Source organism: Ailuropoda melanoleuca, chromosome 16 (assembly GCF_002007445.2).
Source record: "Ailuropoda melanoleuca isolate Jingjing chromosome 16, ASM200744v2, whole genome shotgun sequence".
Classification (NCBI taxonomy): Eukaryota; Metazoa; Chordata; class Mammalia; order Carnivora; family Ursidae; genus Ailuropoda; species Ailuropoda melanoleuca.
Genome location: NC_048233.1, coordinates 38195944 through 38217926, shown reverse-complemented (window position 1 = coordinate 38217926; position 21983 = coordinate 38195944). Strand labels below are relative to the sequence as shown.

The 21983-nt window shown below is 51.3% G+C and overlaps 1 protein-coding gene across 3 annotated transcripts in view; it reads left to right on the top strand.

The window, feature by feature from the left end:
* Positions 1-10135, top strand: part of SENP1 (SUMO specific peptidase 1) — a 61432-nt gene extending 51297 nt beyond the window's left edge. The window contains exon 19 of one of the 3 annotated variants that reach the window (XM_034644720.1): positions 10021-10135. In XM_034644720.1, the coding sequence (XP_034500611.1) occupies positions 10021-10104 (84 nt within the window). In that variant the 3' untranslated portion in view covers positions 10105-10135. The remainder of the gene's footprint in view (positions 1-10020) is intronic. The other 2 variants (XM_034644722.1, XM_034644723.1) reach the window with 2 other exon arrangements.
* Positions 10136-21983: the final 11848 nt, after the last annotated feature.

The window sequence follows — 21983 nt, the reverse complement described above, 5'->3', positions numbered from 1 at the left end:
CCCAAGCTGAGACATAGGTTGTGGCCCAAGGTGGGGTCAGTGGGAACCAAATAATAGACTTCTGTAGTGGGCCATTTTTCCAGAGAACTAGCCAACAAATTCAGGACTAGCATCTGGGAACTTAGTTTCTCCTTCATTTAAGGGTGGGCTTTGATGACCAGAGAGGGGAGCAGGGGGGTTCCTGCATTCCATGGCCAAGGGCATGCAACCAATATCTTAGTTAAACACTTTAAAGCCTCTTGCCTGCCCTCTCTCCTGTTTTTCCTTCTTGCCTGTGTTCAGTGCTCATAATCACCTACCTCCCCTTAGATAGTAACATCTGAGGAATGATGAACTCTATCTAGACACAGAGCCTTCAGTAGGAACCACAGTCCCACCAATCACTCCTGGACCCAGTACAGAGAAAATCAGAACATTTGAGAATACATGGTCCAAGGCATGGAGGTTAGTTCTGTCCCGTTTGTTGCCGGGGACCCACTGTTGCTCCTGGGAGTCCTGTTTGGGGTTGGATACAAGAGTACTTATCTCTCTTCCTCTCCTTCATGGAGACACTGTGGAAATTGACTCCTCCACCTATGAGGTGCTTCATACTTCTCTGTGGTATCAACTCTTCTCTTCTTTAGCTCCTGTAATTGTGCCAGCATCTTCTACCCACTGCCCCTAGCAATGTTAGCCCCAAGTTTTAGTGCCCTGGTAGAAACACGTGACCTGAGAAAGTACTGCCAGCAACCCCATCCCATGGTCCGTCCGTCACCACCTGGTTTTACATGGCTTATAAAAGGCCTAAGGAGGTGGAGAGGATTCATTTAAGAACCCCAGTGTTTTTAATATTTCGGCCTCTGGTCCTTCTGTGCCATCCCTCCAGCTCTCAAATATGTCTTACTAAAGTAAGAGAGAGAGACTACTGACACCTGGACTTTGTCTTCTCCCTTGCTCCACCTGGATGGGCCAGGGCGAGGTGGAATATAGACTCTCAGGCACTGTTGCTGACTCAGACAGGCTACAGGCTGAGCTCCTGGGAAAGTTACCAGAGTTCCCTGCCCAGAGGGAACCTACCCATAGCTTCAACGTCATCCTAAAATGTAAGGCTCAGCCCAACATCTCTCCTTAGAGCCTAGAGCCTTATTTCACCTGTGCTGAATCCTGACATCTGTTAAGAGTCCATGGCTATCCTTCCCAGCTTTGGAGGTGAAGAGGACCATAAGGGTATGTGGGGTCATGCTGGTCACCCACTAAGATAAGGGAGAACTTACACATGGATCCCCTGTGGGATAGAAAAGAAAAAGTCAAAGACTTTGAGGCAGGAGATAAACCTTGAGCTACTATTAGTACAGGCTGCCTCTCTGGGCTGTCAGGGATAGGGTGAGAATAATTCTCACCGTGAGTGTTTGGACCGGATGCCTAGGGTCTTGTCAGAGTCTAAGGTTCTGAAATATGGAGAGCCATCATCCTGCTTGGAATAGAATTCAGTCAAGGTAGGGATTCAAAGTTCAAGTTTAAGGGCAGTGTTAATATGGTTTGGTCTTAGAATTAAGGCCCAGGTCAGGTCTTCCCTAATGGGACAGATCATAGCTGTTGACTTCTCCATTCTCAGCTGACAAGTAGTCATCAACTGTTTGACTCCTGGAGGTTGTCCTTCCACTCCACAGAACATCAGTATCCGGAAGGAAAACGGTGGGAAAGAGACGTGCAAGTCTTCGGTCTGCTGGGCACCCCGCATTCAGTTTACTCGTGTTTTCTTTCACAAGTACCTACAGAGCACACACCCAGACCCCATCTGCCTGAAGCCTTCCCTGATCACATTATCTTAAAATCTCTCATCTGGACGTCTGGAGCCCTTATAATGAGAAAATGGTATAAGTCTTACATGGTATTTGTAATCTGCCTTCTACATTGGGAGTGGACCGAGACTGGTCGTCACAGAGGGCGGGTGAATGATCGGTGCTGTTTCCTCTAGCCAGGAGTGCGAGCTGCTTCTCTGGCTGGCCAGTGAGGAGTAGGGGTAACTGCACTGAATATTGATTGGGAAAGACAGCGTTTCGAGGGCCGGGGAAGGAGGACTGCTTATGGCAGCCTGCAGTGGGGCTGCAACTCCTTCCTGGTCCCAACCCTAATGCCCCACTCTGCCCTTAAACATCTTTCTCGGCAGTTTAGCATGCCCTTCCAGGGCCTCGGTCTTTGTCCCAAGGAGCTAATCACAGTATTTTTTCCCCCCTAACCACACATCTTTGTAGTCTTCGCCATCTTTTTTATTTCCAGTGCTGTTGTTCATCCCTTGTGGATTGAGACTGAGTCCCTTTCTGCTTTGTCCTTTAAATGGACCGTTTTACATGCTGCCTGTGTCTTGTCTGTTGGCCAGAGCTAAGTTCCTGGAGGGCATTTGTCTCATCTGGTATTCTAGGGAACCCCTTACACTGGGTGTTTAATAAGCACGTGTTTAAGCACTGGACTTGGGGGCCCTGGAGGGTGGAGTGGAAAGATGTTTGACCAAGGAAATAAAAGCCACCTGTCCTCAAGGACCTTAGAGTCTAACTAATTTGGAGGCTAGGCAGACACCAAGCAACAGACCTTACCAGGAAGGCCGGCCCACAGGCACATGATCCAGCTGGAAGCTGGATGTGGATGAGGGACAGGTGGAGATAAGTCAGGGATGATGTTGCATTTATCTGCCTGTGTGTAACTCCCTAGTCCTTCAAAGTTGATTTGTTTAAAATAAATTCTGTGGATTTTGCTTTCTTGCTTTGACTGGAAACTCCCTGGTAAAAAAGGACTTGGTGGTGTTTGTCTCTCTAAGACTGTCTCTCTGTCTCTTTGACTGTTTATTCTGTCTCTGTGTCTATGTCTCCTGATCCAAGTGGGACCAGTGATTGGATCCTCAGTGTGGTCTGGATTCCGGAGTCCACCCCTTAACCAAGAGTCTGAATACTGTTCATTCATTCATTTCATTCCACATACCTGGAATTGAAGCCTGGAACGCAAATAACATGCAAATCCGTGGCTCCCTGGCACTTTTTAAAACCAGACCTGTCTGTGGAGCTGGCCAGAGGGCCCTCCTGAGCCAAACACACCAGTCAGGACTTCCGGCCCACTCTGCTAACAGCATCCCTTGTCTCCTTACCGCTCTCCTGCACCGCTTCCCCCTCACAGTCTAACCCCTGTACCTGTAAAACTCACACTCCAGAGAATAAAACATAAGAAAGCACCAGCTTCTGAAAAAGCTTCCACTATGTTGAAATGGTTTTATCTGTGTGAGTTACAAGAGTCCCTTGTAGTCTCCAGGACATTCTTGAGTTCTAATGTTTTTCTAGGCATGGTTAAGATTTTTCGGCCATTTGAAAATGATTGGAGCGAGGTGGGAAGCCTTCAAGTTCTTATTTTCTGATTCCTGAATGTGGTTAAAGATAGCTGATGAATGCCTGGATCTGCAGGTCCGTCACCAAACAGAGAAGACTCCTTCCAAGTGGGACCTGGACTAGATTGTGAGTTAGAGTCAGCCTCTGTCCCCAACTGCTCCGGGGGGGCCTGGTGTGGTCCCAGGCTGCAGAAAGTTACAGAGGCCCTGGGGGCGGGGTAGGGGAAGGTGGGGAGGCTTGTCCTGTTCCTCAAGGAATTCATGTTCCAGACACTCTTCTGAACTCCAGGAAAACTGTTTTGCTTCCTTGTGTACCTGTGCCCCATTTCCCATCAGCCCATCACCGTCCAGTGATCTCTGCCTACCATGGCCTATGGGGCCCTGCACTGTGGGCCCGCCACCTCCAGCAGCTTCCCTTCCCACTCATCCCAGGCTCACCACACAGGCCTCCTTGTTTGTCCAACAAACCAAGCTTGCTTCCATCTCACGGGGCTTGTACTTCCTGTTTCCTGTGTCTGGAGGGCTTTTCCCTGGATCGCTTCCTGACTGACTTCCTCATCACTCCGGGTGCTGGTGCAGTGTCACCTCCACACCTCTATTCTCACACTCCCTAGCCCCATTACCTTCATTTCTTCACCGTAGCATTTCATATCTGACTATATTATTTATGATGTGGGAAACAAGAAACAAATTTCCTTACTACTTACAGCCCATTGACAAGTCCTTGAAACAGGCAGAGTGACCTTCCTCTGGGAACTCAGTTGCCTTGATGTTGACACTTTGTTAAGGGTAAAAAGCAATCGGCCCGACTCCTCGGGATCCTGTGAGTCTACTCTAACAGAGAAATTCCTTTGGAAGCTTCATCTCTACCCCCCAAGATATGTTAGCAATCATTCTTCAAGCATGTGGCCCATTGATACACATCTGAGGGGTCTCATGACTGAGTTTTTACTAAACAGCAATAAATGACTTTTCCCTAACAGTAGGTAGCCCCCTCAGGATCCCAGAAACCTTGTTTCCAAAATACCATGGAGGCTTGTTTTATCCCTAGCCTCCTCCCAACTTGAAAGCCTATAATCAGTCACCTGTCACAACCCCAGAGCAGCTCCTCCCGCCCACGAGTCCTCCCCCCGTGCTTTAATAAAACCAAATTTTTTTTTTAAAGATTTTATTTATTTATTTGACAGAGATAGAGACAGCCGGTGAGAGAGGGAACATAAGCAGGGGGAGTGGGAGAGGAAGAAGCAGGCTCATAGTGGAGGAGCCTGATGTGGGGCTCGATCCCACAGCGCCAGGATCACACCCTGAGCGGAAGGCAGACGCTTAACCACTGTGCCACCCAGGCGCCCCAATAAAACCACCTTTTTGCACCGAAGATGTCTAAAGCGTTCTTGACCATCGGCTCTGAACCCCAACATCTCTACATCAAATGGCTCCTGTATTTTGTCTGTCTCTCACTAAAGTTCTGCTCAGTCCGTGTCCCACGTGCCTGCGCCTCCCTTTTTGCCAGCCTCCCCCCAGTTCCAGTCCTTACCACATGTCTGCTTCACAGAGTGTCCTACCAGGCTCCCTGGCTGCAAGAGCTATCTTCTTCCCTGGCAGTTAGAGCTATCTTCTTCCAATAATACTAACAATAAGAATAAACATTTATTGAGGCCCTGGTCCCAGCCTTTTGTGCCAAACACTTTATATACATTACCTCATTTAGTCCTCGCAAGTGTATGATGGAGGTACTATTCCTTATCCCCATTTCTCAGATGAGAAAACGAGCTTAGGGATTGAATAAGTTAGCCCAGAGTCTTAGACTGTCATAAGAACAGGGACTCCAAGCCAAGAATGTATGTCTCCAAAGCCCCTAAAAGCCCCATGAGCAACTGCTTCGGCACAACCAGCATCATTTTGTCTCGAGACAGGGTGAGCACAGGACCTGGGGGCTCATGGGGGCTTTCTCAGTGTGCAACCAAAGAAGAGAACCTTTCATGAGGTCTGCAAAGGCTAACCCTCCCTCTCTTGTCTCATGAGCAGGATTGAGACCCTTGTCTCTTCACCTTAGATTGGAGGGTCAAGGAGAATGGTGGGGGCCCTCTGCCTTTGGATTCATTTCCTCTGGGCTTCTCCAGAAAGGGGTACCAAGGGATTCCCTTCACCCCTCCCACAACAACTCTTTCTCCAACTGTCTTTTGCCTCCCGCTCTTGTCCCCAACTCTGGGCTGCCCACATTAGCAGAACTTCCTTTGAGGCCTCTGGTTCTAACCTAGGAAGGGGGAGGGCTAAGGAGGGGAGAGTGGTGAGGAGGGAGAGACCCACACCAAGCAGATAGAGCTCATCCCCACAGGAGCTCGGGAATCAAGGATGTGTGTGTAGGGACGTTCGGAGACATTTGTAGTGCTCCACAGCGTTCCATTGTTTCTTTTCACTTCTTTCTGTGTCCCCTGCTCTGTCCCCTCCGTATGGTTTCCTCTGCCATTCCAACTGGTTTGAGAATCTCAGGAATGCACAGCCCTGTGCCCGCCTGCTCCCCCACCCCCACCTCATACCCAGAGCCCCTGTAGGGGTGGAACTTAGTTCAAGCTAGAGGCTGAGGGGGGAGGGTCCTGCTCTTTTACTGGAAAAGAAAGACAACACACACTCTCAAACCTTCCTCCCACCCTCTCTCCTGTTTCTTCCCCAAAATCAGTCTGCCACTTTCAGCTTCCTCTCAAACAGACTGGCCTTTCCCACCCTCACCCCTCACTAGGGGCCTCTCTTGATGGTAATTACTCCTAATTGTTTTCTCTTGGCTCACGAGGCCTTTCCTTGCCTGCCCTGAGCCAACAGTTATGTGTCTGCTCAGAAAATGGGCGCAACTCAGACTAGAGGCAAGCCTCTTTGGTCTCAAAACCCAGGCTTTCTAGATCTGATTCAGAGGGCAGCTTTGACCATGGATATGCTGTAAGGAAAGGCTGCTGCTTGCCCTCTCTCAAGGCAAATTGCAGCGAGAAATAGTGATCCAACTTCAGGAGCATGTTCCAGTAGGAAGGCCCCTGGAAAAGCTCTAAGCATTTCCTTCCATGAAGAGCTCAGCAGCAGAGACAACCACAGGGCCTGGCCTGGGGGACGGGACTCCTGAATGGGGGTCTCAGGCCTGCAGCTGCGGCCTTAATGGTGTGGGGTTCGCATCTTAGCATCCAAACCCTTTCTCCTCCAGAGGACCAGCCCCTCCCCAACCCCCAGGAGCCCCAGCCCTGTACACCATCCTATCCCAGGGAGGAGAGGAGGCCTTTGGCCGGAGCTTCACACACATACACACATGCACACACACGTAAGCATGGAGGCGCTGTGTTGCTCCCTCCTGGCGCCCCCGGCTTCTGGATCAACACCAAGGTACCTGGTGGTACGAGGGGGCATGAGAGTGACTGGGGATGGTGGGGGTGGACAAACACACACAGCCACTTTTTCTCTCAGCGGGGCTGCTGACCCTGATTGCTTCTACCCCCGGAGGAAGGTCCTTAGCGACCCAGGGCTCTTGAAAATCCTATATGCCCCTTGGAAAAGGGTTTTAGGGTGTAAGAAAGAACAAGACGTAGAAATGTTTAATTAATTCAAAAATACTAAATGCCTACTATATGCCAGTTCCCTGTGTTAGGTGCTGGAAATGTCCTCAATCTCCCAGTCCAAGCACATAACACTCTGCTCTAGTCCCAGCCTAAAACATTCTGTCCCCAGGCCTTGTTCCTGGCACCACGACCATCAGCCTGAACCTCATCTCTCCCCACCCTCCACTCCTCCCTGACTCACTGCTCCTTTGCTCAGCTGCAGGGCACAATTTCTAGTGAGCACAGAAGCCTCTGCAAGAAGGGGACTGAGGAATGGACGTGAGCATGGAGAAGAGGCCAGTTTCACTCAATCCCAGACCTACAGGGGAGTCTCAAAGATGTGCTATGAAGGGTCTGAGCTCAGAGATTTCCTTTAAATTCTGGGGTCACATGGTTGTACCTTCTAGACCTAGGTCTCTCCTTCCTTCTTTCCCACGACTAAGCCAAGGAATCAAATTAGGTTTAGTTTTTTTTTTTTTAATTAAAGAAATTTTTCTTTAAATTTTAAGTAGGCTTTATGCCCAATGTGGGGCTTGAAGTCACAACCCTGAGATCGGGAGTCACATGCTTTACCAACTGTGCCAGTCAGGCTTCCCCCGCCCCCCAAATTAGGTTTCTATTAAAATATCTACTTGGATCTAAGAGTCTTCATTTATTTATTTATCCATCCACCCATCTACCCATTTGCTTATCTATCCATCTATCTCTTCAACCATTCCCTCATTTATTCTTTTCGGACCTACTCTGTGCCAGGCACTGGGAAGAGAGGGATGAATATGGTATGGTTGTGGGTCTCTGTGGGCCTATTCTTTGGTCCCTAGGGTATCCTCTGTGTCTCAGCTACTGCCTCAGAAGCCAGATCTCCCTTCTCCCCTCACATGGAGTGCCAGACTCCATCTGAGGAGGTCTCCCAATAGGTAACTAGGAGTCCTAAACCAGAGGCCACTGGTAATCAGGCCCAGTCAGGGGAACGGGGGCCAGGCTAGTGGTCGGAGGGATGAGGAAGGAAACCGGCCAGGCCACTGAGCCCATCAGTGTGGTTTGGCTCCTTTGGTGAAAAAATAGCCAGTTTGGACAAGTGTCTCCCTGTGTCCTGAGCTCTGGGTTGCTCCCAGACAGGAGTCGCTCCATTAAACAAACCACAGCCAAGGGCAACAGGGGCCCAGAGAGGACTAGAAGGGGGAGTGGGAACATGGGGCTCAGGACAGCCAAGCCTGTCCATCCCAGGCATGAGGGTGTAAGGGAGGCCTGCTTGGCTGGGTTGGAGATACGAGCATGTATCAGGGGACTTGCAGGTGAGACTGGAGAGCGAAGCCAAACCCAGACTCAAGACACAGACAGATACATAGAGTATATCACTGAGACAGCCACCGACGTGAATAGGGTCGGCAACCTAGAATCTGTTTTAGGGCATTAGCTGAAGATTCCTCACCCAAGAGTACCCAGATAGGTAACAGGAGGTTAACAACAGGGTGGAGAATAGAAGGTTATGACAGCCCGAGAGGGGGTGTGTGTGCGCTATTCATACATGAGTTTGGGTCTTTGTCATTCCTTTCGTCTACGTCTTCTACCCCATTCTAAAATCAGAAGGACTCGGAGTGGTTTGGGCTTCTCCGGGCCTCTCCTCCCCTTTCCACATGTGGCCGAGGGTGAGTTAATGGGACCTGTACACAGAGAGGCTCACACAGCCTTGAAGACAGAGGCCTATTCATAGCAGGACCCTGCGGCACCTCTCTCCCAGGCTGGCCTGCGGTCCCGCTCCTGTGGCACCAACACGCGCAAGTGAGAGACGTGCGCCTTTGCACATGCAGCCTTGCTCTGGAGCACACACACAGAGCCACACTCAAGCTCTGTTAACCCTTCACTACCGCATGCGGGGCCTCTGGGCTCCTGGCACGAGCTCTGGCTTGGCCTTGCTCCATCCCTTTTACCCAGTGCAGGACCCACCTGAGTTAACCCTTGAACAACCTGCTGGGGCCCCGAGGGAGCCCAGCGTGGGCTTGCAGCCTCCCAGTGCCCAAGGGGGAGAGTGAACACAACCTCAATCAGAGAACAAGATGGAGGCATTTCCTTCAAGAGCAAGGACTATCACAGTCTGAGTTCAAGTCACAGCTATGCCACCTGCAAGCTGTGGGTCCTCGGACACATTATTTAACCCCTCTGAACAGTGAGACGAGTAGAGGTAAACTTGAGGTCCACAGGCAAGCCTACTAAAATTATATGCAAAATGTAGAATTCTATATTTTGCTGGAAAGAGGTTTCAGAAGTTTAGCCATCTTCTTATAGATCCATCAAAACTAAAAAGTCAGTGAACTTGTTTATTTTATTTTTTTATCATTTTATTATTGTTTCATCATGATAAGTATATCTTTTATCTCCATCCCCTATTTCACCCATCCCCCCACCCACCTCCCCTCCAGTGACTATCAGTTTGTTCTCTATAGTTAAGAGTCTGTTTCTTGGTTTGTCTCCCTCTTTTCTTTTTCCTTTACTTGTTTGTTTTGTTTCTTAAATTTCACATATGAGTGAGATCATATGGTATTTGTCTTTCTCTGACTTATTTCACTTAGCATTGTATTCTCCAGCTCCATCCATGTTGTTGCAAATGACAAGATTTCATTCTTTTTTACAGTGGAATGATATTCCATTGTATATATACACCACCTCTTCCTTCTTTTTTTTTTTTTTTTAAAGATTTTATTTATTTATTTGACAGAGATAGAGACAGCCAGCGAGAGAGGGAACACAAGCAGGGGGAGTGGGAGAGGAAGAAGCGGGCTCATAGCGGAGGAGCCTGATGTGGGGCTCGATCCCATCACGCCGAGATCACGCCCTGAGCCGAAGGCAGACGCTTAACCGCTGTGCCACCCAGGCGCCCCACACCACCTCTTCCTTATCCATTCATCTATCGATGGACACATGGGCTGCTTCCATAGTTTGGCTATTGTAAATAATGCTGCTATAAACATAGAGGTGTTTTGAATTAGTATTTTTGTATTTTGGAGGTAAATATCCAGTAGTGGGATTACTGGATCAGTTGCAGGGTAGTTCTATTTTTAACTTTTTGAGGAACCTGCATACTGTTTTCCACAGTGGCTGCACCAGTTTGCATTCCCACCAACAGTGCACGAGGAACCAGTGAACTTCTTGAACATTCCAGGACTCTGTATGAGTTGAGTGCTTGTAAGTGAAACAAACGTGGCCATTGAAAGTCCACTCAATCATCTAAGGTCAGTGTCAACCTCACCCTGTACCTAGTGCCTGCAGTTTTCTTACATGACTCCCACTCCTGTCCCCCCAGCTTGGGGGACTGCACACCTTATTCACCCCTATGAAGAGCCCAGCTCAGGCTCACCTGAGGCTTTCATCTGATGGACCCATTTGCTGGGATGGGGTCAGATTTGAGGGTCAAGCCTGGAAGGGGTCAAGAGGAAAGAGAAAATGGGGACAGATATTAGTAATAATAATCATGATACTGATGTCCACTGAGTGCTTACCATGTGCTAGGCGTTGTGTAACCAGCCAATGAAGTGAATAATATCCTTATTCCCATTTTACAGATGAGGAAAAACGTTCAATTGAAATTGTCAATTGCTCGGGATCACTTGACCAGTAAGTGGTAGAAACTAACACTGAAAGCAAGTCTGTTTCACTCCAAAGTCTTTTAAAAGAGGAGGAATGAGAGGGCATCGAGGGGATGGCCCCATCCCTGGTGACATTTCAGGTGAATTGAGTACCTCGCTGCAGCCTCTGGGACACAAAGCTGCATCAGAAATCCCCTTAGGGGAGAAGAGGCCAGAGCCAGCTGTCTGCCTGAGCCAGTCCTTGGGGGTATGAGGGCAATGAGCAGGCTGGGCCCAAGGCACTGGCTCTTTAGGGCTTTTGCCAGGGCTCAAAGACCTCTTTGTTTACTGCTCCGACTTCTACAAAGAACTCTCCATCCCAGAGTCCTCAGGGACCTTGGCCTGCTCCACCAACATTCAAGGGGCTCCAGCCCCTCCCCTCCCACCCTCAGCCAGAGATGCCATGGGGTCTCTAAAAGGGTGGGTGGCTCAGGGACCAGGGCAGGACTGCCAGGGAGAGGAGGTGGGCAGGAGGGACTGGGTCAGGGAGAGTGAAAGTCTAGGGGCTGCTTGCCGGCTGTTCCCCAAGCAAACACATCTTACGTCTTTTGAGGCAGAGAATCAAAGAGTTACTAGCTGTTTATTTTTACATTACTTAAAAGAGTTTTGCACATTCTTACCAATTGCTGTTAAAGAGTTCAGAATTCGCCCAACCTCTTCTTCCCACTATCCTTCCCATTGCCCCCTCAGCCTCAGCAGTATCACAGAGAGCAGGGAAAGGGGCAGCCTGGCTGGCTCAGTCAGTGGAGTATGCCACTCTTGATCTCGGGGTCATGAGTTCAAGTCCCATGTTGGGCATAGAACTTACTGAAAAAAAACAGGGCAAGTGGGAAAATATTCCAGTTGGATTCTTGATGGATACTCTTGCACTTAATTCCAGCCTCCTTTTCCCAGACTGGAGTCTAGAAAGAACCGGAGAATACAAGAAGGAACCCTGGTCCCAAGGAGCTCTGGAGGATGGGGTTGAGCCCCTAGGGAGGGGGACTCGGGGAATCTCCAACTTCTTTCCTTGTTCCCCTGCTGGACATTCCTAACACTCCTCTCTGCCATTCTTCTCACTCTTTCTGCCTTGTCCCTTCTGGATTTCGACTCCGCCTCCTTCCTGAAGGTGAAGATGGTGGTCATTGTTGCATTTCCCAAGCCCAGGGAGAATACGACTTACAGCTCCGCCAGAGCCTCCGTTTCTGTGGCCTTGTGTCCTTGCCTCCCCTTGCAAAGGACAGCGTGAGGGTGTTTCCAGACAGCCTTCGTTCCTCCCCACTCATGGAACACCTCCCTCGGGTGCCCCGGTCTCTGCTTGCAGTCACTTCCTGCTCCAGCACAGGCATCTTCCCAGCCTGAGAGCCTGGCCCAATTTCACAGACAATTCCAGAGATTTCCTCTCAGTGCAGAGCAGTGCAGCCTAGGGCTCAGGGACCTGAGATAGGCCAAAGGCAGGCTAGAAACTACTTAGGACACCAGTAGGGTGGTGACACCAAATAAAAAATCAATCATTTAATTTCCAATATTTGACCTATTTTAAAGCCTAGAAGTAATCATCATGAAGAAAGTCAAAACTTTGATGGGCTTCGTTACATTTACTTTACCATCGTTAGAATTGCTTCTGTTCCAAATACCAATCTTTTCAAACCTGGCACTTGTGATGGTTTTAATCCAGCTCCAAGGGTTCTGCATTGTCCCTAAGCAAGAAAAAAAAAAAAGCGTCCTAGAAAAGTCAGCCCTCTGTGGCCCCCAAAAACAGGGGTGGAGGAATGGCAGGGTGCCCTAGGAAAAGGGCATAGTATTGGGGCCCATGGCCTTATGTTTACCCCCAGAGCCATCATTTGCTACCTGAGTGACCTTCGGCTTACCCTCTCTGAAGCTCCATTTTCTCCTCTCTCGATGGGCATAGAATTATCCCACTGTCTACTTCAGCGGATGGTAATGAAGGTCACATGGGACTACAGATGTCAAAGCACATGGAGAATAGTCACAACATCAAACATAATCATCATTAGAGCAAACAGTGGAGGGAACATCCCAGGGAGACAGCCCGAAGCTTTATGGTGGCATCTTGTCCACCCCTGGGTGGAAGGCCCACCCACAGCTGTGCAGGGAAGGAGAGCCCAGGCCTCCCCTCTCATTCAGGCCTCACAGCTTTGTGAGAGTGGACTCTCCGTTGCCGAGTAAGCATCTTGTGGTTACACGAACAACGATGGTTTTAGTTTAACCAAGGCACATTTCCGAAAGTCCTCCCTTTGCTAATGACAAACACAGCTCTCCCCGGTCTCCAGGGAAAGGGAACCCACGTGAGGGAGCCCTGACCAGGTAGGACCTCTTGGTCCCTATGCTGTTGACAGGGACGGTCACGGTCACGGTCACGTCCAGATTCATGTCTTCCTTCTGGCGGGGGCAGAATGCGGCCCGGTATGCAGTTTCTATCCTGTGGACACACCGTCACAGCCCACCAGTTGAAAATTGGCTCTCCTTGGACGGCCCTCAAGCCCCGCATTTTTTTCAGTTGCTCTCACCAGCCCCACAAATGAATTTATCTTCCCTGCTTGCGCCGTTTGGCTGTTTCTGTTTCAGGGAACCGTGGGTTCAATAGGCCCCACTGTTCTACCCAGCTAGCCAAACAGCCTTTCTCTGTTTTCCTGGCCAGACCCTGGGGCCTGGAGTCCTGCCTCCGGGAATTCCAGAATTTGAGAATGTTAGAGCTGGAAGAGACCTCAGTCCTCACCCTGTCCTGCCGTAACCGCTGTACAGATGGGGAAACTGAGGCCCGGGTAGGGGAAGGCCTTAGAAGTACGGAACGTCAGCCTTTCCTTCCAGCCTCACTCGTGCAGGCAACAGGCCTCTCCCCCAGCCCTGGCCTGCTGGCCTGCTGGCCTGCCCGCCATGGAGAGCTCAGACTCTCCCAGGCAGCCCACCCCATTGCTGGAGCAATAGGGACGGTCTCTCTAACATTGGGCTAAAATTGGCCTCCTACCTCCCTTAACGCTCACCTATCTGTGCAATCCCCATGGAGATATGACCAACCTGAATAAAACAACTGGAAGTCAATTCGCCCTCAGAGGGAGTGGCATAGACTGTCGGGAACCATTGTCGGGCAGCCTCTGCCCACAGGGTGGGAGAGAAGCCCAGCACCCTGACCGCAGGGGCCTGGATTCAGTTCTGCTCTGCTGTTTCAGAACTGTTCGATGATGAGCAAGTGGCTTAAGCTGTTCAAGCCTCAGTTCCCTTATCTGTAAATGCAAGGATAACGGAGGCTGCCATCTCCAAAGGCTGCTGTGAGCATACAGTGAGACGTCGGGGAAAGGCTTTGGCATGGAGCTGGTGTGTGGTCAGAGTGCAGCCACTGTGGGGTTCCTTGATGCTGTTGGAAGCGCACAGGCTCTAAGTTCACATGCTTTCATTTGAACCCCAGCTCCTTCACTTATCATGTAGCTTACTCGACTTTGGACAAGTTACTTAACCTCCCTGGGCCGCATATTCTGCAACAGTTTGGATACTTTCAGTTGTAAGTTACAGAAAGAAGGAAAAGAAGGAAGGGAGGGAGGAAGGGAGAAAGGGAGGGAGGGAGGAAGGAATCCAACTCAGCTATCTTAAATAATAGTGGACCTCATTAATTTACATGAAAAGCCTAAAGTCATGAGAGTTTCAGGAATAGTTTGATCAGGGCTTCTGCTTTTTCTCCCTGCTTCTTTTGACTTTGCCTTCCTGATATATTGACTCATCCTCAGTATGGCTCACCTATGATCCTAAGATGCCTGCCGGCAGTTCCAGGCCTCACACCTGCATATACCAGAGTCTAACATAAAAAGGAGAGAGGGGTCTTTTCTTTCCTCATTATTAACTCAAGTTCCAGTCTACGCTTGACCTGGATCAAACTTAAGGTGTTCCTCTGGCATGGGTTATGGGGTTACCCTGATTGGCTCAAATCTACCAGGGCCTACCCATGGAACTAGGACTGGGGTCAACACTGTCCAGCCTGCAAGACGGCTACCCAGTGTGGGGGGGGGGGTGTGATGGATGCTGGGGGAGGACATTTGTAAGGACTAAATACAATAATGCATGCAAAGCATTAGAGCAGGGCCTCGCACACAGTAAGTGCTAACCATTTGTATGAACTATTAATGTTATTAGTATCCCGAGCACATTCCCTCAGTTATTTTTCAAATGCATTGCTGTTGAGGGCCAGTGTGAGGGACAGTTCCAGTTGCATGACCAAGCCCAGTCCTTTCTACTTCCCAGCAGCCATGCTGCTACAGCCCTACCCGTTTCTTTCTCTCTGGGCCCCTGCTCAGCCTCAAGCCACTGGGGATGCTTTAGGCCCTGCAGTGCCCACAGCCTGCTTTCGATCATGGCTTCTGTAGCTCCCTAGCCCTCTCCTAGCTTCAGCGGACAGCTGCGCTGCCCAGCTGTGTGTCCCCAAAGTAGCGTTTCCTTTGTAGTCTCTCCCCATGTTAATTTGTACCTCTAAGAGTTGCTTTATTATTATTATTATTTTTTTAAGATTACCAAGACTCTGGCAACTTCTAGGTCAACACCAGCCCCTGGAGAAATGTGTTCGAATGGCTCATCCCTTCTCATCTCACTGGCACCATACAACTTAGAGAGATCATGTGGATACCCTTCCATGGATTTGCCCAATGGCGCTGCGAGGTGGTGGGGGACTTATTATTTATAGTTTACAGGTGAGAGAGCCAGGCTGAAGACTTTACATAGCTCACTGGGCTAAAAAGTGGGAGAACTGGGACTTGAATGCAGGCCTCCGGAATGCAATGCCGGTATTCGTTCACTGCAGCATGTTTCCTTCTTGCCTTTGCCCCTGGCCCTTGGGAAGGCATACCCTGAGAGACCCGCATCAGGCCTGTGTCTTCAGACCACCCCAACCTGAGCCAGAGCAGGAGCTGGCCAGTGCAAATGGGCAGGGAAGGGCCCTAGAGCCCAGCTCTGACTGGGCCTGGCCTCGTGCCCCAGCAGGGAGACACAGTGGGGATCCCGGGAATTGGGCCAAAGCCTTAGCTCCATCTGTAAACCTGTCTCTTTCTGATCCCTTGAGCTCCATCCACATCTTGCTGGGTGAACATCTTTCTGTTTTCTTTCTCCTTTGGCTTCAGTCTCTTTCCTGTGTCTCTCCTCTCTGTTGGATTTGATTTTCCTCTCTCTCCTCCTGGCCTGTTTGTCTCTCTCTTGATATCCAGTGTATCTTGGTTGGTTTGTATCTCTTGTTGCTGTCTCCTTCCTTTCTCTGCCTCAGTTCCTCCTTCTGAACTTCCTGGATCACGCAGGCAGGGGGGTATGCTTCAGCAGCGCTATGGGGGAGGGGCTGCGGAGACGCCTCCCCCGCCCCTCCCCCACCCGCGCCCTCCACTGGCTGCCGCCGCGCACACCTCACTTGGGCCGAGGCTCCTCATCCCCTTAGCCCGCATCTCCTTGATGTGTGGGGCTGAGACGAAGGCACAGGGAGGCCGTTGGAGCCACTTCTCTGGATACAAAAGCCTCTTTCTCCCCCTCGGAGATGAGGTTTCCAGGCAGGTTATTTTTATAGCAGGGCTCAGGCAGGATCCTTCAGAGAAAATAAACAAAGTCACACACACCAGTCCTTCACACCCTTCGGCCCCTTCTCTGGAGAGGGGCCCGGCCTGGCCGCGCCGACACAGGGACGCCCACCGCCCCAGAGGGGCCACAAGGGCTTCTGCAGGGCTGGGAAGAGGCCTGGGAGGTCCGGCGGGGGGAGGGGCGCCCGGGAGGGAGAGAGACAAAGATCCTCTGCAGCTGGCCCCAAGGGGTTGGCGGGAGAGGGCTGGACCTCAGGGGGGCCCATCTCCCAATCTGGGCCAGGGTCTCCATTCCACATGTGCAGCGGAGGATCGAATTCAAATTCAGATTTAAGCCGAATTTTTCTAAATGCCCAGGGCACCGCGCTTAGAGGTTTCAAACACATTTCACTTATTCCTCCTGGTGGAATCCAGTAGAATTCCGTTGGACAAGTTGCCGCCTTGTACCCACTGCTACGTGCCCTGCTTTAGGTGCTAGAGAGACAAGAACAAATGAGATGCATAGGGGACTGTCCTCAGAGACCTTTCCAACTGGTGCGGGTCTCGATGCCTCAGTACAAGAACTTGAGGCAGGTGGTGTTATACTCATTTTGCAGATAAGAAAACTGAGGCTCAGTGAGGTGAATGACTCATCCAGGGGAAGCTTGGGGCTCAGAAGTCAAGGGCGTCAGGGGTCAGGGATCAGAGATCTCTTGGGGCAGGTTTCATCTAAGAGGCTGTGAAGGACAAGAAGCCTGAGCAGGGACAAGGGAACAGGGCACAGATCCACACCCAGGCTTCCTGGGGTCCCCGGCGCCCATCATTCCAGACCCGGGCTAGGGCACACGAGGTGCCTAATCCTTGAAGGCAGGCGGGCAGGCAGTGATGCCTCATCTAACAGAGCCCCAGAAAGGAAGGCCTTTCATAGCTAGGTTCCCTGGAGTCCCCTCAAAGCTCCTTTATGAGGCAGCCCGAGGTTAAAAGGACTTCATAAATCATGTACATTCCCTGTTAGGTGACAAAAATACCCACCCCTGCACGTCCCTGCCCAGCGGGGCAAACAGAGCTCACTGAAGCAGAGCAGGAGTGCACACAGGCAGCCACTGTCCTCACCTCCCTCAGCAGAGTCCGTCCTGGACTCAGGGCAGCCCCTCGCCCTCTGCGGACAGGGAATTCCAGACACCAGCCATTCACACTAATCACCCTTCGGGCGAGCGAGCTTCCTCAGCCCCANGTGCACACAGGCAGCCACTGTCCTCACCTCCCTCAGCAGAGTCCGTCCTGGACTCAGGGCAGCCCCTCGCCCCTCTGCGGACAGGGAATTCCAGACACCAGCCATTCACACTAATCACCCTTGGGGCGAGCGAGCTTCCTCAGCCCCGGGGCTCCTTCAGCCTTTGTACGACTAATCATGGAATGAAGGACATGTGTCCCTGGTTCCAAAGTTCCAGGTATTGGTAGGTAGAGTTCTAGAAAGTTCTTGAAAGGCCAGAGGAGCCCCAAATAACACATTCTGGTATCTATAGTTCTCTGTCTTTAGAACGGAGCTGATAGTACCTGTGTTGTCGCCTTAGGACGAGCTTGTTCACAGGCAGGTTTAGCGCCGCGCCTGACGCGGGTAGTGAGCGCTCAGGAAGCTGAGCTGTTGCTGGCCCTCCTCCCTGGGAGCAGGCTAAGCGCTCATTCACCCCCCAGTGTTTGTTGAGGGCTGCATGTGCTGAGCGTGTGCTGGACACTGGGTGCTCAGAGTCTCCTGAGGCCCGGCCTCCATCGTCTGGGGGTCCACATCGTAGAGGCTGGTCAGACCTCACCCCTGGGACTCCCAGGACCAGGCAGGGCCCTCCCTTCCCGGCCTGAGCACGGGGCATCCCCTTTCCAGTCCCCAGTGTCCTTCCCAGCCCTCCCCCGGGTTGCAGCTTGTTGTTTTCATCCTGCGAGGGGCTGACCTCAGCATGGTTTGATGGCCTCGCCTCCTGCCGCCCCTCTCAACTGACACCTGGAATGCCACTAACCCGGCCGGCCTCGCTGTCTCTGCTAATGAGGTTTTCTAACAAAGCCCGCCCCGCTGGAGTCTGCTCGGAGGGACTGCTGGACTGCAGCCTGGGGACCGGGCTCTGTGGGAGGAAGGGGATGTGGCGAGGGGGGAGGGCCCAGGGAACACACATTTCTTTCAGAAAAGGCTGAGGACTGGATGGGGGAGGGAAGGCCCGCTGCTAGTCTAGGCCTGTGGCTGCCGGCTGGTCACTGGAAAATGGATGCTTACGCCCGGAGAGCCATCTCTGTAGTCAACCAGAGCAAGGGCTGAAGGGGCCAGGGCCAGGGGCAGGGGCCTGGGTCTCGAAGGCTGCAGCTCACACAGTGCCTGGCACCACGGGGCCCTGGGTCAGCGTGTGCTGGTGGCCTCTCTCTAGTCTGGAAGGTGGCCGTGTGTGTGCCCAGCCACTGGCCTCTCTGTCTCCTCCCGCCTGTTCTGGGGAAGCCTCACGCGCCGCCTCTGCTGGCCTTGGTGGTTCCTGGGAAGACTCTAGCTGTTAGGCCAAACTTGAAGGCAGAAGAGGCAGCTCCACAAGGAGCCCTTGAGACCAAAGAGGACTCACCCAGAGAAGAGAAGGTGGCGAGATGGCCCAGGAATCCATGCTTTTCAGGGCTGCAAGGACCCTTAGACCCAAGAAAGGCGACACAGCTCGCAGGCTCCCTGGAGCCTCTGATCGAGAGAAGAACATAGAAAACGCGGCACCAAATGTCCACAATCAGTCGACAAGTATCTATCAAACACCTACTCTCTGGAAAACGAGTGCCAAAAGGCTGCTCTTAGCCAGAACTCAACCCCAAGTTCATGGATGTGAGGGCGATCTGGCTGCGACATCTGTCACCCCATTGATCTCCAGGGTTGATTCGGCTGATCTGGCTGGCTAGGCGGGTGTCCCCTTCCTCCCTCACCGCTCCATGTGCGTCCCTCCCGAAGCTGTGCACTCGGTCGAAGAGGACGACCTTCCCTGATAGAGGAGGACCGTTCTTGGGTCAAGGGGATACGAGTAGCTGCACCCCCTGCTAGAACCTCCAGACAAGCTCTCAACCCCAAGTTCAAGGAAGGTGCGGCCACCGCCATGCACTTGCTGCCACTGTGCGTCTGGTGCTGTGCCAGGCAGCATCTCGGTCAGCTCTCCCAGCCGCCCTGGGAAGAGGTGGATGTTGCTGGCAGTGCCCCTCATTACAGATGAGGCAGTGGGGGACCAGAGAGGGCAAGTAACGGGCTCGAGGACACACAGCTGGTAAGCAGTAGTGGCAGAATCAGAACTCACGGGCTGGCCTAGAGCGTTCTGCTGGACCGTCAGTCCTGCCTGTGCAAAGCAGGAGATGCAGGGGCCGGGGAGCAGGTCGAGGAATCACAGGACAGGCTGGAGGTGAGTGGACAGCTCACACTGGCAGTGCAGCTGGAGCAGAGGCGACACCAAAGGGAGGACCCCAGGTGTCCAGGCAGTGTGTACACGGGCCTGTGGCAGAAATGGAAAGATGGATGGAGAAGGGCTTTGAGTGCCAGGCTGAGGAGTCGGTCTCTGTCCTGTGGGAACTGGGGAGTTACGGAGGGTTCTTGAGCAGTTTGAAATATGAGAGTTTGTTTGAGGACAGCCAAGGCAGGCCAGGTGTCCGTGTAGGGGACAGACTCTGAGAAGAGACTGTGACAGTCACTGGAGCTCTTTGGGCATGGAGCAGCCCTTCTCTCTGGCCAGCCCAGCGCAGGACCATCCTGTTGCCATCAAAACCATATCCGTCAGACTGACACGTCCAGGAAACTTTCGGTGAGTGCTGACACCAAGTGTGCAGCGTTCCCAGAACTATCTGTCAGGTCTGAGGACCACCTAGACTATTATTCATTTAATAGTTTTCTTAAATCAACTCTTCCATTCTCCTTTGCTTTACTCAAGTTTATTTGAACTGAAAACTCTATCATGAGATCGATACTCTACCTTTTCATCCAATCACATTAAAATAAATACATTTAACAATAAATATGTAACTATTAAAATGAAAAACATTTATCCAGGTTCTGCCTAAAGTCACCCCAGGGACCTCTGCACTTAGGAACTATTTCCTTGGTGACCCTCCCCTCGCTCCCTTCCCAGTTGAAATGACCTCATTCAAAGATTTCACATTTGGAAAAAGCAAGTCAGAAGTCATGCAGAGCCAGGGGAGGGAAGGAGGTCAGGCACCAGGGGGGCCTTTGCACTCCAGGCCCAGTGGGTGTGTGATGGAGGGGCTGGGGCAGCTGAGGGAGCCGCGTGGGGAAGTGAATGAGGCCTTGTTGCGAGCGGTGGCAGCTAGGCAGTGTGCAGAGATGAGGCTGCAAATGTATAGTTTCCAAGAACTGTTGTGGATGGTTTCTCGATAAACACGTGTGCTGTATGTCTGGACTGGGACATGTGCTGTCCCAGGTGGCTGCCATCTGCAGTGTCAGACCTCGGCACCCCTCCCACCGTGGCCCCTCTCCCCAACCCCGACTTGTCCCCTTGTTCTTTCTGCTTGTGTGATTGGAGTAGCTTCCATCGGCTGAGAGCTGCCTGTGAGTTCTTTCCACATTTTGTCTCATTTAAATTCTCGCCATCACTTACTAGGCGGGTGCTAACATCGCGCCGCTTTCGTAGGTCAGGACACATGTCAGCACACCACGTCAGACAGCTATTAGTTGCCTAGGTAGCCCTTTGGACCCGGACACGTGGGACCCCAGAGCCCATGCTCTGAGCCACCTGCACCCTGACAACTTGTACTCCGTCGCTCTTCCTTGCCCTCATCCACAGTCCACACACAGCCTTCCCTTTCCTGCTCTGAGTCTCTCCTCAGAGCCAGTCTCAGCTGGGGCCTCTGCGCTTGGCAACATTGCTAACGAGACCCCTCTCCGAACTGGCACCCCTCGTGAATACAGCACGCTGGGCTGCCGCTCAGTTGGCCTTTCTGAGATAGGATTGATTATTCTAATTCGAGAAACCTCTTTAGCCGTTGAAAATTATTTCGCTTATTGGCTCTAGCTTCAGATGAACAGAATAAATAAGCCTCAGCTGAAAAGGAAATGGTTTGTGTGGTCTTTCTCTGAATCGGGTACGTCAAAGCCAAGTTCTACCTCTGGCTGGAAGCGTAAGCTCAGAGGCATCTTCCAGTGGTGTCCTTGCTTTGTTCAGTTGACCTATAGCAGGGCTCTAGGAATTGATATTACATCTTTTTTTTTTTTTAATTGTAGATGCACAATGGACTCGTTGGGTCTATCCAAAGAGACAAAGTTAAAGGAGAGGAGAATATTTCACGAAGAAAGTTTCTCGATGTCAAGAGACAGAAATGGCGGCCTTGAAGCATTCCAGCTCCGGCCCCAGCAAACACTCAGGCCACCGTAGCTTATAATGAACAATCAGCATGTTGCATTAGCTCCGCTAGAATGGGCCAAACTGACTTCAATCCTCTATTTCTTGTACGGCCCAGTCGATCTGGAAATACACAATTTTCACAAACTCCCAACACGGAAGCCGTCAGCTGGTATTTATAACCCATGAAAAAGAGTTACTCTGATCCTCTGTGCACAAAAAAGTCCATTAAGATTATTCAAAACCTGGGTTAGTCGATGCATATGTGCGTTGTCGAAAGCAATCACCAAAGTAGCAATTCGCACACATTTACTGTGCACACGCGAAAAAGACAGCGAGCCAGCAATGATAGAACCAAACTGTGCAATGAGCCGCTAAAGCAGCTTAGAGAGGAGAAAGCAGTGACAGTTGTTGTTCACCACGATTGGTTACAGTATTAGAATTTTCTTTTCTTTTTTTCTTGCAATATTAGAATTTTCTTAAGATGGGGAACTGATCAGTGGTTACCTCCTATCAACCTTGGGAAACAGTTCTTTGCCCAGGATTTCCAGAAGTTCCCG